Source organism: Corticium candelabrum, chromosome 9 (assembly GCF_963422355.1).
Source record: "Corticium candelabrum chromosome 9, ooCorCand1.1, whole genome shotgun sequence".
NCBI classification, from domain to species: Eukaryota; Metazoa; Porifera; class Homoscleromorpha; order Homosclerophorida; family Plakinidae; genus Corticium; species Corticium candelabrum.
In genome coordinates this window covers 6061619-6077743 of record NC_085093.1, presented here as the reverse complement: position 1 = coordinate 6077743, position 16125 = coordinate 6061619, and the positions used below count along the sequence as shown (strand labels likewise).

Sequence of the window (16125 nt, the reverse complement as noted above, 5' to 3'; positions counted from 1 at the left end):
CTGGATCATTTCTTCTTTAGGCTGTTGGCTGTGACAGATGCAGTAGATACTAATATTGATCTGTGTTGCTGTTGCCCTGCGCCCACACTTGCTGGTTTGAGGAAAGGGGTCGATTTTCTCTGACTCGAAAGCGTGATGTATATGAGGGCGAAGGGAACGTTCAGTAAACGTAACGATAGAAGGGTCAATACGGTGACAGAGACTGGCAGCAAACGCAATTGCAAATGGACCACAGTTGCCTTCCTGGAGTCTTTGCTGCTGAACAGGTTTGATGTTAACCTTAATGACACCGTCCTCGTCTGCTAGTACCCTATAGATGTCTGCAAGTTGCCTACATAGAGGAGTCGACAGTGACCGACTAGAAAGGCTGTCAAGAATGTCGACCTCGCCCGTTCCGGTACTAGTAATGCCAGCTGCAGAAGTTAGCCAGTGCAGCCGTTCGTTGTTATGAATTTGAATTGCACTGTGCTGAACTGGATTAAATCCAATTGTGCTGGTTCCTACCAAGGGAGAGTACAAACAAACCATCCATATCAGGAAACTGCTTTCTTAAGATGTTCTGTGCCACTGATATGTGCTTGTCGGTCAGCCACTGTCCACCCAGTAATTGCTATTCATCGGTCACACTGAGTTGCTCTTGTTGGATCCACCAGTTGCCCGATTCAATTTTGTCATGGTCTTCATTACCGCTGGAGTCGCTGTCTATGATTGTTTGAGATGGCCCTGGCAAAGCTTTTGATGCATTGCAACATCTTCTCCTACGATGGCACTTCAGCCCGCAAATCGTGCCTTTCAGTCGGCAGCTACATTTATTCTTTAGTGTACAGCTGTTGCCAACACATTTACAGACAATGGATGTAGGCTTGCTGGTTCTCGCAATGTTTTTGCACTCGCTACTTTTGGAGGACCCTTGGGACTCCTTATTTGTACAGTTTGTGTCTTTGTGGCACTTTGCATTGCAATCTAGATTCTTTTGTCGACAAGGACACGTTCTCTTAGAACTACAATTACGCTGACATCTGCAACTGGAAGGAAGGCTGGCAGGTGGTGATCTTTTATGGCTGACAGCTTCTCGAAGACTAATCTTCTTTGCGCTTTCCCATCCTTCGACAGCAATATCGTTGAGCTGCCCATTGAACAACTGTATGTCATTCTCATCATAGCATCTTTGCAATACGCCAGCCGAAAGGTTACCATCTCCTAACATGCAAGTTTGGTGGTGGCCCCATTCGTCGTCACGATCACTTTCTGGACAGCTGCTACGACATGCTGCGGTCTGTATATTTCCGTTGTAAGAAAGAGATCACGGCTCAATTCGAAGGCAAGCAACGCCCTGATATTGCAGTTTACAACTACCGTGATGGCAAGAAGTTGTTGCTCGACATCACCGTGACGCAGCCATGGTCAAAGACTAACTTATCAGGTAGCAGTGAAAGAGCTGGATTTGCTGCAACTGCTAAGGAGAAAGAGAAGAACACAAAATACCTGACAAAGGCATCTAACCTTGGACACCTTTTCTGACCTATTGCTATCGAGGTCTACGGAAGATGGGGGAAGGAGCTGAAGAGACACTAAAAGAAGCTTCATTGCTGGCACCATCTGTCTTAAACGTTTCTTCGAGCCACTTTAAGAGGGATTGGTCCATCCGGTTAGCTGTCTGTCTCCAGAAAGAAAACGCACAAATGATACACAACAAGATTCTCAGCATTGTGAGCAAAACATCAGTTGGCCAGGAAACTGTTAGCCTGCCAGCTGAACGGTTCTTTGGTTTTAGCTAAATCGCAGTAGGGGCTTTTGGCACTGGGTTAGTTTATTTTAGACATTTATCAGTTGCGATGGCAATATCTCTCAAATATATATGAATGAATGATGTGACTAATATGCCCTGCAACCAATTCAGGAGAACCTGGACAATCCAGTTGGCAGTATGTTCGCAGTAGGAGAACTCTGACATAATTAGTGACAAAATTATCAGCATTGTATGGAAAAAGTCAACTGAGCCAGCTAACATGCCATCTTCGCCGTTTTTTTGGGAATGCAATGTCATTAGAACTCTGACAGGCTACTGCAGCCTATATGGTAGCTAGATTTTATTGTGATGATGGAAGTGCTTTTGACAGAAATAGAATCAATGAATAAACAAATAAATAAGTAAATATATAAACAAATAAATATATAAGTAAATAAATAAATACTATTTACATAGATAAACAAATAAATATGTATGTACATATAATAAACATTTTATGCGCACACATTCAGGTTGTTTAAATACGGAACTTCATCGATTTAAACTTTTTTGAAAAACTGTACCTGTAAAATCTTATAGCCCGTTCACACTAGCGTTTTTAAGCGGGCCAGCCCGGGCTGACCCGGGCCAGCTCGGTTGAAAGGTGTAGTGTGAACGTGGGCCGAGCCGAGCCGGGCTGAGCTGGCCCACCCCAACTTGCCGGGCCAGCTCGGCTCGGCTCCGCTCGGCTCCGCTCGTTTATGTAGTGTGAACGGTAACGGGGCTGGGCTGGACGCTACAGCAGGCGGCAGACGGTAAGCATGCATATCAATTGCATTCTTTTAGGATGAGCGTAAAGTGTCAATCTAGCTATTATACATCACTATGGCGTGGACAGAACAAGAAACCCTTCTTTTGATTGATCTTTGGGGGGAAGAGAGTGTACAAGTTCAAATTGAAGGTTGTGCGCGCAATAAAGAAGTGTACGCAAAGCTTGCAGCGCGTATGCAGGAAGAAGGATACAACCGGTCAGGCACGCAGTGTCGAGAGAAGATCAAAAAATTGAAGACCGACTATAGAAAAGTAAAGGACAACAACAATGAGAGTGGGAGAGCACGCCGCTCAAGTAGGATTTTTGAGGCAATGGACGCCATTTTAGGTCATAAGCCAGCGACTTGCCCGCCTATTGTGCTTGAGAGTACGAATAATCCTGCGCATACCGACGTTACAGCTGTAGACAGCGATGCAAGTGGCAGTCAAGGTATTGAGCTCGATGACTACGGTGATGAAAGCTGTGTGGGAGAACTTGCCCTCAGTAATTGTTCCTCAACAGGGACTACAAGTAGATCTACCCCAACAAGCTCAGTATGTCCGTCTTCTCCTGTTGCCAATACACCCACAGCTGCAAAGCAAAAGAGAAACGGAACGAAGAGAGCACGGGAGGGGCAAGGCAAGACTAGAGATAGAATGAAAGACATGATGCAGACAATAATGGCTGGCATGAAAGAAATTAGAGAGGCAGACTCAGTACTTCTAATCGATTTAGAAGAGAAACGACTGAAGCTTGAGGATGCAAGATTGAGAGAAGAAAGAGAGTATGCCGAGAGAAAAAGAAGGGAGGGAAGACAGTACGAAGAGAGAAGAAGAAGGGAAGAAAGGGAGTTTCAGCTGCAAATGATGCAGATGATGGTAGGGTTTGGAAACCAACCATCAGGTCAATTCACCCAACACTCAGGCCAGTTCACTCAACCCTGGGGCTTTTCCAATTTGCTGGAAGACAGTGGTCCTTACAGGCCTTCCCAACAAGAATAGATCTGACTTTTCAGTTGTTCTTTGTTAATTAATGATATTACTGAGATTCTTGACCTCAAATACAGACAGACGGACAGCGAGAGAAACAGACAGACAGACAGTTCAATCAAGTTACAGTGTTCAGTGAAGTTAAATTCGAGAAAATAGATTGGAAGACCACATCACACCTACTTCACTAATTAATTAATTAATTAACTATTTGCCAAGTGTGGAACTAGAGTCTCTCGAATTGCTGCTGTACGATCATTGACAGTATCTCTGACAGTGTGCGTTTCAGCATGTTGAAGTTGCAAATCAGTCTCTTCCATCCAGTCATCATCAAATGAATCCCCATGTATTTCACACACATTATGGAGGACACAGCAGGCAGCTATAACATGCTGGACATGCCTAATTTGCATGTCGTTCTTTTTCATTAAACGCCTCCATCGAGCTTTCAGGCGACCAAACGCATTCTCCACAACTATTCTAGCTTTTGAAATTCGATAGTTAAAGTTCTTCTTTTCGTCAGTCAGGTGGTCATTATGTGGAAACGGTTTAAGGAGCCAATTCTTCAGGGGATAAGCAGAATCACCAACAAGAAACACAGGTATGGTGCACCCTTCAATTTCTTTCTGCTGTTCATTCAATATCAATCCACTTTCTGCGTTCTGAAATATAGAGGAATTGGCCAAGACCCTTGCATCGTGCACACTTCCTGGCCAGCCAACATTTATATCCCGAAACAGATATTTATGATCTACAACAGCCTGTAAAATCACGGAGTACCATCCCTTTCTGTTATAGTAGTCGGTGTGATTGAGCGCTGGTGGAGAAACTGGAATGTGACATCCATCAATTGCTCCTGCACACTGGGGAAAATTGAAGGACTGGGAAAATCCCTTTACTACATCTGTTAGCATTTCTCCAGTAGGAAACGTGATGTAACCAGACATAAGACAATGAACGATAGCTCGACACGTACTGTGAACAATGGAGCAGACAGTTGATCTGCCAATGCCAAACAGGTGGGATATTGTACGGTACTCCACGTTTGTTGCCAAGTACCAGACTGTGACTGCGACTCGCTTCTCAATGCAGATAGAGGCTCTTAAATGTGTCACCTCAGGTTCTATCTCGTGCCTCAACTTCTCACACAAATACAAAAACGTCTCTCTACACATTCTAAAATTTTCTTTCCAGTCACGTGCAGAGAATGTCCTCTGCACGACAAAGTCCCACCAGTCACTTGACCTATACGCATCCAGAAATCAATCAATTGAGAGTTATGACAGCTTACAATTATTTGGATACTCATTACCTGGGGTAGCTCCATATCTGTCGTTCTGGAGAAGCAGAGTTGACCAGAACTAAAAGCAACGCTAAAGTAGTCCAGGTTTCCCGCCGCTGCAGCTGCCGACGAAGAAATGAAGGGTGGATGCGACATCTTCTCCTGCTTGACGCTCTTCTCGTAGACACCATATGCATTTCTGCGTTTGACTGACGAACCACGAGGGAGAAGAAAAGGCGCGCAGCTTGTTGTCGATCCATAGCACTTAGTACGGTACTAGCGCGTGCAGTTTGAGCTATCTAAGGTAATTATATTAAGGTAGCGCGCGTGCCAAAACACACGCCTACTAATCGGGCTAGCCGTTAACGCCACAAGCAGTGTGAACGGGGGCTGGCTCGAGTCTCTGGCCCGAGCTGGCCCGGGCTGGCTCGGCTCGGCTTCGAAGACGTGCTAGTGTGAACGGGCTATTAGAAAGTGAAGGTTTTTGTCTGTAGTGAAACAATGCATCCGTTCTAGCTAGATGCATCTTCAACTGTGCGACTCGTGCGCATTTGTACGAACAGCCATCTTCTAGACACCGGACTGTTTTAGACATAATGTTTCGTGCGGTTTCGCTAATGAAGCCCGTATATTTCGTAAGTAAGGCACGTACATTTTAGTAACATTCACACGTGCAGCACGTGCGGTATTGGAGTAGTAACGTGCGCTACAGAAATTTGTGTCTGTGTCTAGCCACACGTATAATATATAGAGCAAGAATTCTTTGTGGGAACTTTAGAAAATTAGAACAGTACTACAGCTGATTCTTTTTCTAAGGGTTTTGTATGCAGATCCGGGAGGTTGGTATATCCGGGGTATATGTGAAATGTGTCATGGCTGCCTCCACGACACGATCGTTTCACCAGAGTTGCGGTTGAGCGACGTTTCTTAACAGTTTGAGCCTTTGATAATGAGTTAAGTAGATGTAAATATAACGTTTAGAGGGCGACGACATCGCCGTGTTAGACCCAATCCCTAGCCGAAACTGTCTTTGTCGAAAAAGATGTTTTGGCGTGTTTGTATATGTAGCTAGTCTTAAACTTGGGAATAGCAATTTTGAACTTGTGAAACCTTTTATATGCCTCTGTTGTATTGTGTTTAGAATAGAGGTTCACATGGCTTCACTAGGCCACGTGATTCGTTGCCGCCGCCATTTTCAGTGGCAAGTTGTCAGTCAAGCCTTCTCATTCTGATAATAGCGCGCGGTCCCGGTCCATTGTCTGCTAGAGATGGTCAAGAGCTGCTGTGCTGTTGGGTTTAGTAATAGTTAGTTCATTGCTGGGCGATATCACGATGTAGCACGGATATCAGTGGCGGATACAGGATTTGATCGACTGGGAGGAGCACGAAACCTAGTTTGTGGGCGTGTTCACTAAAAAGTGAGCTTAGACGGCAGGGGCGTACGCAGGATTTCTCTAGAGGGGGTTCGTAACTTCAGGGGCGTACGCAGGAATTATCCAAGGGGGGTTCACAACTTGATTACAACTGTTCTATTTTTGGCAGTCAAACACACCATGACCTTCTTTAATCTTAGCAATACGTGCTGTGAGACTAACTGTTAATTGGGTAAATGAAACTATTAGAAAGCAAATAACTTGCTCAACATCAAGAGTTATCAAACAGCATACTAGGTGCTTCAATTCTACGTGGATGTTTCTGCATAAACAGTTTGCAGACGTGGTTAATATCAACAGGTGTAGCGTAGTTGACGTGGATGAGAGCTGCAGCAGCAAGACGGTCTTCACTCTGAGTGCTGCGCAGGTAGGTGTTGAGCCGTCGCAGAGCAGAACCGGATCGCTCACAGGAACAAGTGCTCAGAGGCAGTGTTGCAAAAAGCTGCATAAGGACACGCAGGTTTGGCATTGTGCAGACACCAGGAGCCAGGCAGTCTTTCAGAGATTGGGAACGAGACTGCGGAGGAATGTTGAGCCATTTTCTCTTCCAACGAACAAATTCCTCATCAACAATGTCAGGGTTCGGCAAGTCAGCACTGTAGAATATTACAGCCTCTTCAATGTCCTGAAAAGATGATGTTTCACTGATAGAAGACGGCAGGAGTGATTGTAGTCTAGCAACTTTCTGCACATGCTTTGCAAATCGGGCTTTCAAGTCTGCAAGCAAATGATCTAAAAAGGGCAGGAGAACTGTAACTTTAAAGTACTGCTTGGGATCAGAGCATTGATACTTAGAACGATGCTGCTGCCGTTGGCAAGTTCTGGGCACAACTGGAGCAATATCAGACTTAGCAGCAAGGCAGCAACTGTGGTTGTAAATTCTGTCTGAAAATGCAGTCAGTTCATCTGCGTTGAAACGTATGCTAAGAAGCTCTTTCTGACAATCTTCTATCATCATCAAGCCAGAGTAGAGATCTTGAGAAACTCCCTGCAACCTTTTAATGGGTTCTCGAACGTACGAGAGCGTACGGTGCAAAACAACCATTGCATAAATAAAAGAGAAGGATTCCAAGGACTTTAAATGCGCAACCGCATCCTTCTTGTCATCAGCAGAGAATCCGTCACTAAACATGGCGTAGTGTCTACTCCCATAAATTATTACTTCGCACAGCTCTACTAGGTATGGATGACACTGCATGAAGCGCTGCCACCCATCAATATTCTCCACCCATCTGGTTATACAAACATTAAGCAGAGGAGAGCCATGTGCTGCTCCAGCTTGCTGTTGCCTTTCACATACTTGCTTTAGTAGACCTTCCCTCTTTGGTGATGCTCTAATCCAAAGAGTGATGGCCTTGATGACAGAAATACAATTTCGGACGCATGGCTCTGCACAGGCTTGTGCTATTACAAGGTTGAGGGAATGACCGGAACAGTGAGTGTATACTGCCTTTGGCTGCTTGTCTAGAATTCTTCTCTGAACACCTGACTTCTCTCCACTCATTGTTGACGCTCCATCATAACCCTGTCCACGGAGATCCTCAAGTGAAAGACCAAGGTTTGTCAGAAGTCCAGTGATAGCCTGTTCAATATCAACAGCACGAACTCGTACCATTTTTACGAATGAAACAAATTCTTCTCGTATCTCACCAGACGCATCTACAAACCTCAGGCAAACAGCCAAGTGTTCCACATTGTGACTGGAAATTTCATCTGCCAACACAGCATAAAACTTGGCCTCTTTCACTTCCTCAACAATTTTTGCGCGAATAATGTCAAAACTGATAATACCCATTATATCATTCTGTGACCTTGGTGACAGGTATGTACCATTCCGTGCCAAGGGCTGTTCCAGGTGCTTCTTCAAGACTGCATCATTAGCAGCTTGGTTCTTAAGCAATGCCAAGAAATTTCCAGGATTACTGCTGGATGAAATCCCTTCTCGGTGTCCACGCAGTGCTAATCCTTGTTTCGTCAAATACAGTATGGCACGAACTATCTGTTGCAAAATATGCTTATTTGTGGTCAAGCGATCTTGCAGTACCGTGCGTACCATAACATCAAGTCTAGAATCAGGGTTATCTACAACTGCTCTGAATGTATCTGCTTCGTCCATGCAGTGAGCATGATACGTGTGTTTTGCATGAGCTGCCAGCGACTCGCTCAGCTTCACCCAGTTGCGAAAAGGCACGTTTACAAAGAGGCCTTTGTCAGCACGAGTCTTCTCTGAACACAACAGAGCGCATGGTGCACAATACACAGCATCATTGGCTGGGCTGTAGACTAGCCACGAGTATTTAGTAAGCCAATCCGTGTTAAACTTGCGGTTACAGCCATACGAACGAGTAGAAGGCAGTACGGTAGGCGGCGAAGTATGCCTAAAGAGTAATTTGTACTTCTCACCTCCGGAAAGCGCTGAAACGGCTGTGGACACTTCTTTGACTGACATTCCAATCTTGATAGTGAGACCTACGTCAAATGGGCGACCAACGAAATCCGTGCACGTCGTGGCATTCTCCCTCACCGTGTCTTGGACCTGAGTGTCTAGATTTGACGTCGGGTGGCTGTTGCTTTCCTCAGTCAACACAGAGCAAAGCCGTGGCCGTCGGTTCGGTGGCTGGCAGTCCTCACGATCATTATGTTGCTCACCGCCCGCATCGAGTCGACCAGCTTCGCTTGATGGCCTTTTATGAGCCGCACGGAAGAACGCTGCAATGCTCTGTTGATGCGCCATTTTAGCTTGTCCTCGGAGAACCGTAATCAACACCGTGCAAGCGCATGAGTTACATAAACTTCATCTCGGCTTTGTAGATCCAGTAATAGGCGCGCCGAAAAGTTAAGTGCTGTACTACTTTATAGATTTATATTATTTTTTACAGATAATTTCAATGTATCCAAAATCGGGAGTCTCGTTGTGTCTTCTGCTGTCCCCATATGTAATGGTGCTGTGTAGTTGCGCTCATGCGGCATTGCCTAATTCGAATTCCGCCATTACCTAGCGCCTAGAGGGGGTTCGTCCGAACCCCCTCGAACCCCCTCTGCGTACGCCCCTGGGTACGGTAGCTTACCGAAGAGCAATTATATGCTAACGCGATAGTCTATATCCCGGATATACAGTGTACTGTAAATCAAGAATTTTTCGGTAGCGATTTAATTTCGGTATTTTCGTACAGCTTCAATCTTACAAAATTTAATTGCTACCTAAATTTGTCTTAGGTAGCAATGCAAAAGTACTTAGTACAGTATTTGCGCTGAGCATACTACAGACTAGTCTCTATGAAACAAAGTTGACATTTCTTCCACTGAACGTGAAAGTGCCTAGACAGAAAGTTCAGCAGATACGCTACAGTGCGGTACAGCATATATCATCCAAATTTAGCTCACGTTAGAAAATTGGCCCTGCGTATTTGTAGACATTTATAAGCAACCATCTATGAGGGACACCGTGTATCAGGGAAAGAACAGAAACTTGTCACCGAGGATGGAATTCCGAAAGGTCTAAGGATTGTCTTAACAGAGCGTGGCATTCAGTGGCGTAACCAGGCGTACTTGGAGAGGGTGCGCACTCAGCAAACTACTGGCACACCCACTTTAAACCAACCACGTCTACTTAGAGTCAAAATCACGGTGACAATCTTTCATCAAGTTCTTAATCATCTACGGCAATATTTCTATTTTCCGTAGGAAAATACGGCAATCTGAGGAGGCATCTCCACTATTCTCGCCTTGAGAGAACGAAACTCTTCCCTTTATCAAATTAAGCTGGTTCGTTGTAGCTAATAAACTTGTACACCACTGGACCAAATTTGAAATAGGTAGGCCAAACCAAATTTAAACTGTGCGCGTTAACGAATGACATGCGCATTGGAGGGGGGGATGTATGCTGTCCCGCACTGTATTCAGGGAGTGTATATAGATGGCCACGAGAGAGAAGATGTAGTAAAGGAAAGAAATATGTTTGTAATTAAACTGCACGAACTAGAATCTAGTCATCTCCCGCCTCTTCATGTATCTGATGTGTTGCCAGAACAGCTGCAGCCTGTCCAAGTTGGCTGCCCATCAGCAGCCAAGTGCTTAGCGGTAATATTCCATGATGAGTCAATTTTTTAGGCAAATGATGACCAGAAGTTTGTTTGGATACAGCCTGATCAGAAAACGATCAGGCCAAAGTCGAGAGGTGCGGGCGTCATGATTAGCGACTTTATCGATAAATGCAATGGTTTCTTTAGACTAAGTAATGAAGAGTTTTTAAGTGCCAAAGAGCACAATCCTTTAATTGCTAAAGAGGCTCGTGTTATAATTGAATATGGAGAAAATAGAGACGGTCATTGGACGGGAGAGAAATTCTTAGTTAATGTTAGAACTGCAGGCGAAATTGCTGAAGTCAAGTATCCAAAGGATAGATATGATCTCCTTTGATATTTGACCAAAGCTCAAATCACACAGCTGAGTCTGATAATGCTTTAGTTGTAAATAAAATGAATGTGCATCCTTGAAGAGGTCAACCAATAATGCATGACACTCAATTAGAGATGTCTTCCAGAGCATGATAAATTCATAGGGTGTTCCCAATGGTTTGAGGCAAGTTTTAATAGAAAGGTGAATAGATGTGAGTGAAATGAAGAAGAGTGATATGGTGAAAAAAATTGCATCACACCCAGACCAACCCAAATTAATTAATTGTTCGGTAATCTCAGCCGGGGCACATGAAGGAGCATTATTTCCTCTACGTCATCATGTCTTCGGCATTCCCTTACATCAAAGTACAACTAGAAGCGAAACGGAGAAAGACGACGTTGTCAAAGCGACGCGACGTTCGCACAGCCTCAGATACCTCTTATTCAACAGTCTATATCTTCGTTCGGCGTCGGATTTAGCAGGAGCCCTTTGCAGGTAACAGGCGTCTGTGATTGACCTTCCTTGTACGCTCGTAAATTTGCCATTCGCCGACATCACGAAATTTCCTCTATCTACGGCTAGCTAAGAATACGCGCATGTCGAGACTACCTTAAAGTACTGCTATTACAGTATAGTAGAGTAAATTTGAAAGAAATGGTATGATAAGGTTTTAGTAGTTGGGCTGACTTTGCCATATGCGTGGTAGTGTCCCATTAAGTCAAACCACGCGCTGCGTTTGCCGCGCCAGCTATTTCTAGCTTGTGCAAGCCTCATTACAGTGAGTTGTTATCAACAAACAATAACATTAATTTACTGTGTCAATAACACTTACATCACCACTACTTGCATCAGGTGAAGCACCTTACTTTAAAAGAGTTTCTACTTTATCAGCTGCGTGGTTCACCACAACTGCCAGAAGTCTTCTATCCAGTCTCGTGTATGTCTCACTCATTCTAAAATCACATCAAACGATCAATGAAAACGAACTTACATTTCACCACCATAACTATTGTCTTACTAGTCAATTTATCATACAAATACATGCTCTATTCCAAACGATTACGATCTGAGTTGACACAACGTGTCATATGACTTAGAAACCAGAGATTGATCAAGTAGGTACCGTAGCTTACCCTTCGCGATGCGAGACTCTGTGATGGGCAGACTTAACACTTGATATACTGCGAACTGGAACGCCTCCTCTTCCTGGCTAAACTGTCTTCCCATTTGCTTGGCCCGTTTTGTATTGGAAGTCTAGATAAAGCATCAGCACACAGGTTTTCCTGAGAGCTACGAAACGAAATATCATACAGGTAGGCTGAAAGAATAATGGCCCAGCGCTGGAGCTGAGCTGCAGTGGCGTGGGTGTGGCCGATGTAGGATCCTTAGTAATGGTTGATGATCTGTAGTAAGAGTATACCGTCGTCCATACAAGTACACGTGGAACTTCTTGACCCCAAACAGAATGGCTAAAGCCTCCTTTTCCCGATGCACGTAGTTGGTTTCTGCTTGGGAGTGTTGAAACGCGGTCACTTACTTTACATAGCGAAACCGCTTGGATTTGGCGAATGCGGTAACTATGGTGCACGGTATTTGTGGACGCAAATTGGTCGCTTCTGTATACGCGCCCTTCTCTCTGCATCTACTTTCGTGAGGTTGCTTGACCTGCTAGTGTTTTTAGAGATGGTTTCCAGAGAGCTGCTGCAAAGCAACTATCATATGTATAACAATATTACTCTTAAAGTATTGCTAATGCAGTATAGTAGAGTACACCCGAAAGAAATGGTATGATGAGAATTTAGTACTTGGGCTGACTTTGCCGTATACGTGGGAGTGTTGCATTGAGTTAAACCACGCGCTGCGTTTATCACGCCAGCTGTTTCGAACTTGTGCAAGCCTCAATACAGTGAGTTGTTATCAACAAACAATAAAATAAATCCACTGCGTCAATAACACATTCATCACCACTACTTGTATCAGGTGATGCTCCTTACTTTAAAAGAGTTTCTACTTCATCAATAGCGTTATTCGCCACAACTGCGTTGTTCACCACAACTGACGCTTATCTCCTATCCAGTCTCGTGTATATCACTCATTCTAAAATCACATCAAAAGATCAATGAAAAAAGCTTACATTTCACCACCAATCAAAAACTACAAACACAATAACTTACTTCAAATTTCGTACAAGAATGATAATCACTATGACAACAATACAAAGAGTCGTGATGTTCAATTTGAATATTAACACTCATCTTGTTGTCCTATTAAAGGAGATTGCGTAGCTGTATACATCTCTGTAAACGACTGTCATATTGTAGAGTAATCGTGTTGTAATTTCAACTAATAACTATTGTATTACTAGTCAATTTGTCGTACAAATGCATGCTCTTCCAAACGATTACATCTGAATTGAAACAACGTAATTTGACGTAGAAACCAGAGATTGATGAGCAATTATATGCTAACGCGATAGTCTATATATCCCGGATATGCATTGTACTGTAAATTAAGAAATTTTCGGTAGCGACTTAATTTCGGTATATCCGTTACAGCTTCAAAATTACTAAATTAGTCTCTGCCTAAATTTTTTCTTAGGTAGCAATAGAAAAGTACTTAGTACAGTATTTGCGCTGAGCATACTACAGACTAGTCTCTATGAAACAAAGTTGACATTCCTTCCACTGAACATTAAAGTGCCTAGACAAAAAGTTCAGCAGATATGCTATCAACGTATCAACCCCTGAAAGACAGTCAGATATGACTGTTGCTCCTCGAGTACCATGGCAATGGCTGTCAAACACAGCCATCCTGTCTTACTGAAAATACAACACATGGTGAAGGGTCAGGCCACAAAATAGCTGCTGCACCAGACTTTCCTTGAAGTGAAAGGAACTGATTGAGCCATGGATTCATAACCTCCTGAAGGCTTTCAAAGCGAAGTCCCAAGTCGACTCTTGTCATGGTTTTTACACCCATCTGTGACCACAAGTTGAGCACATCATAAACTGCCAGTAATCTTGCCTGTATCACTTCTTAACTCGTCGTGGAGAAAGTTGCCTTCACGCATTGCGTCAATAAACAGATCTATCATTTCTTGATTTAGAGGACCACTAGGAGTAAGACTCATGTGATGAGTGGCAATTACCTTGCTGTAAGTACAGAAATAACAGTACATGCAGTACTGCAATTTCCACCGTCTATTGTAGACTTTGAGAGAGTCCTGGGCAGTATGTACTCAACAACTGTGCCCTCTCTCAAATGGTATGATAAGGTTTTAGTATGAAAAATGGTATGATAAGGTTTTAGTAGTTGGGCTGACTTTGCCATATGCGTGGAAGTGTCCCATTAAGTCAACCGCCCGCTGCGTTTGCCGCGCTAGCTATTTCAAACTTGTGCGAGCCTCAATACAGTGATTTGTTATCAACAAACAATAACATTAATTTACTGTGTCAATAACACTTACATCACCACTACTTGCATCAGGTGAAGCACCTTACTTTAAAAGAGTTTCTACTTCATGAACTGCATTCACCACAACCTGTCACAAGTCTTCTATCCAGTGTCGTGTATGTCTCACTCATTCTAAAATTACATCAAAAGATCAATGAAAACGAACTTAAATTTCACCACCATAACTATTGTCTTACTCTTCAATTTGTCATCCAAATACATGCTCTATTCCAAACAATTACAATCTGAGTTGAAACAACGTGTAATATGACTTAGAAACCAGAGATTGATCAAGTAGGTACCGTAGCTTACCAAAGAGCAATTATATGCTAACGCGATATTCTATATCCCTGATATATATAATTTTGGACTACATGTATACCTTCCTCTAAGTTCGCCATTACGTAGTTCTGTAGTTACGGTTGTCTGGGCAGCCAACCAGAGGTGCCCTGGTAGCCGCTTTTTGCCCTAAGGTTTTGTAGAAGGAGATTCTTCTGATGGTGTTTGAGTTTCGTGGCGAAGGCAGGTCGGTGAGGATACTGAACTATTGTAGTCAAACTCAAAACGTTTCTTCCTCCTCATGTTGTGCTTTGTAATTCTGCACACATGATGTTGAAGTGGTCGTTGTCGGAGGAGGTTGTAGTTTTTCCGCTTCTGTGGAAGCCTCTTTGTGCCCTCTATAAGGATAGCGCTTGCAAGTGTAGTAACTCTTTGGCGACTTTTCTTGTATCCTTGATTGCATCCGTTCTAGTAGCATTTATAGATGAATGCTGCAACCGACATTCATCTGCCACGACCGAAGAAAGCCTTCCATCATCCAAGCGGCGGTCCTCCAGGTCAGCTATTGCACGTCTTCATAGAGTAATGAGATGTACCTCATTGGGAGAGAAGTTCCGTTCACAGTTCGACGTTGGCACGTCGTTCTGCGAGCGTCCTGGACGTTGACAAAGACGCTCACAGGAGCGTCAGCGAAGACGCTGGCGCTGGACCATTCTCTGAATTGCGTCTGACAAACACACTGCGAAAGTGGTCTGGCGCTGTAAAGTAACCAAGGGTGTACAATGTACTTGCGACAGACATGGACGACGACGTTTTGCTTTTGTGGCGCTGCTGCGCCGTAGTCTCCATCAATCGTTTTCTTCCATCCGTATGTGTTAGTAGTCCTTTGACTGAACTTGCCAAACGTCGGGAAAAACACTCACACACAATGAAAACTTCGAATGAATGATAATCCATGTGAACGAATAGAATATCTCGGATACTTCCAGTGACTGACTTTCGATTGGTTGAAACGAACCACGTGATGTCATCGGACGCTGGGTCACTTCCGGCTAGGACGCTCGATTAAAACTTTTTCTCTATTCCAGCGTCGTGGACGCTCGCCTAGCGTCATGCGAGCGTTGCGGATGCTGTCAGGTGCACAGTGTGACGCTGACGCTCGCTCATTTTTAGCGTCCAGGACACTCGCACGACGCCGTACTGTGAACCGGGCTGGAGGAGCGTTCGTCTATACTTTTAGGAGAAAATTGTGTGTCGGGCTACGATGAAATCACTGGCGATGTCCTTCTTTTAGACAGAGCAAGGAGGATTTGAACTAGTCTGCCTGAATGTGTGGGTCCTTCAAACAGCGTACTTTCAATATCGGCAGGAGCATGGTCATGATGGTTGACTCTCCCAAACACGTTGGTATTTGCAGCTACTGCACAATTGTGTGATTCGAAGAAACGAACCCTTGACCACTTTCTTGATGTTTGTCGCATGACTGTTGCAGACAGCACATGTAGTGAAGAGAAGTAACAGTGCCGATTCATATACAAGAAAACACATCTCCTTTGAAGGGCTAGGACATGCACTGCTAGAATCAGGAATCGGATCTTCCATGGACCTTGAGTTCAAAATTTTATTTCATCCAATTTATTTGTGAACTAACAGATATGTACTTACTGTTTGCTCCATTCATGCTCTGAGTTTTCATTGGAGTCCGGACCAGTGACATCAGCTTCCACTTCAGACAGATCAGATTCAAAGAC

General features: G+C 44.0%; 3 protein-coding genes across 3 annotated transcripts; 1 reads left to right on the top strand and 2 right to left on the bottom strand.

The window, feature by feature from the left end:
• Positions 1–2469: 2469 nt before the first annotated feature.
• LOC134184613 (uncharacterized) lies at positions 2470–3635 on the top strand. Its single transcript, XM_062652349.1, has one exon. The coding sequence runs from the start codon at positions 2615–2617 to the stop codon at positions 3539–3541; it is 927 nt and encodes a 308-aa protein (XP_062508333.1). The 5' UTR covers positions 2470–2614; the 3' UTR covers positions 3542–3635.
• A 64-nt stretch (positions 3636–3699) lies between these two features.
• Positions 3700–5160, bottom strand: LOC134184726 (uncharacterized). Its single transcript, XM_062652471.1, has 2 exons — positions 4842–5160; positions 3700–4774 (listed from the first exon to the last, which is right to left on the bottom strand). Exons 1-2 carry the CDS (start codon positions 5069–5071, stop codon positions 3733–3735), a joined length of 1272 nt encoding a protein of 423 aa, XP_062508455.1. The 5' UTR covers positions 5072–5160; the 3' UTR covers positions 3700–3732.
• Positions 5161–6433: 1273 nt separating this feature from the next.
• Positions 6434–9285, bottom strand: LOC134184725 (52 kDa repressor of the inhibitor of the protein kinase-like). Its single transcript, XM_062652470.1, has one exon. It carries the CDS (start codon positions 8976–8978, stop codon positions 6456–6458), a length of 2523 nt encoding a protein of 840 aa, XP_062508454.1. The 5' UTR covers positions 8979–9285; the 3' UTR covers positions 6434–6455.
• Between the last annotated feature and the right edge of the window lie 6840 nt (positions 9286–16125).

What these genes read in the sequence shown, in the direction of transcription:
- LOC134184725 (XM_062652470.1), bottom strand. Translation starts at nt 8,978, where the DNA reads ATGGCGCATCAACAGAGCATTGCAGCGTTCTTCCGTGCGGCTCATAAA.
- LOC134184613 (XM_062652349.1), top strand. Translation starts at nt 2,615, where the DNA reads ATGGCGTGGACAGAACAAGAAACCCTTCTTTTGATTGATCTTTGGGGG.
- LOC134184726 (XM_062652471.1), bottom strand. Translation starts at nt 5,071, where the DNA reads ATGGATCGACAACAAGCTGCGCGCCTTTTCTTCTCCCTCGTGGTTCGT. An exon ending in CAGATATGGAGCTACCCCAG is followed by an intron (nt 4,775 to 4,841) that starts GTAATGAGTATC and finishes GGATGCGTATAG; the next exon opens with GTCAAGTGACTGGTGGGACT.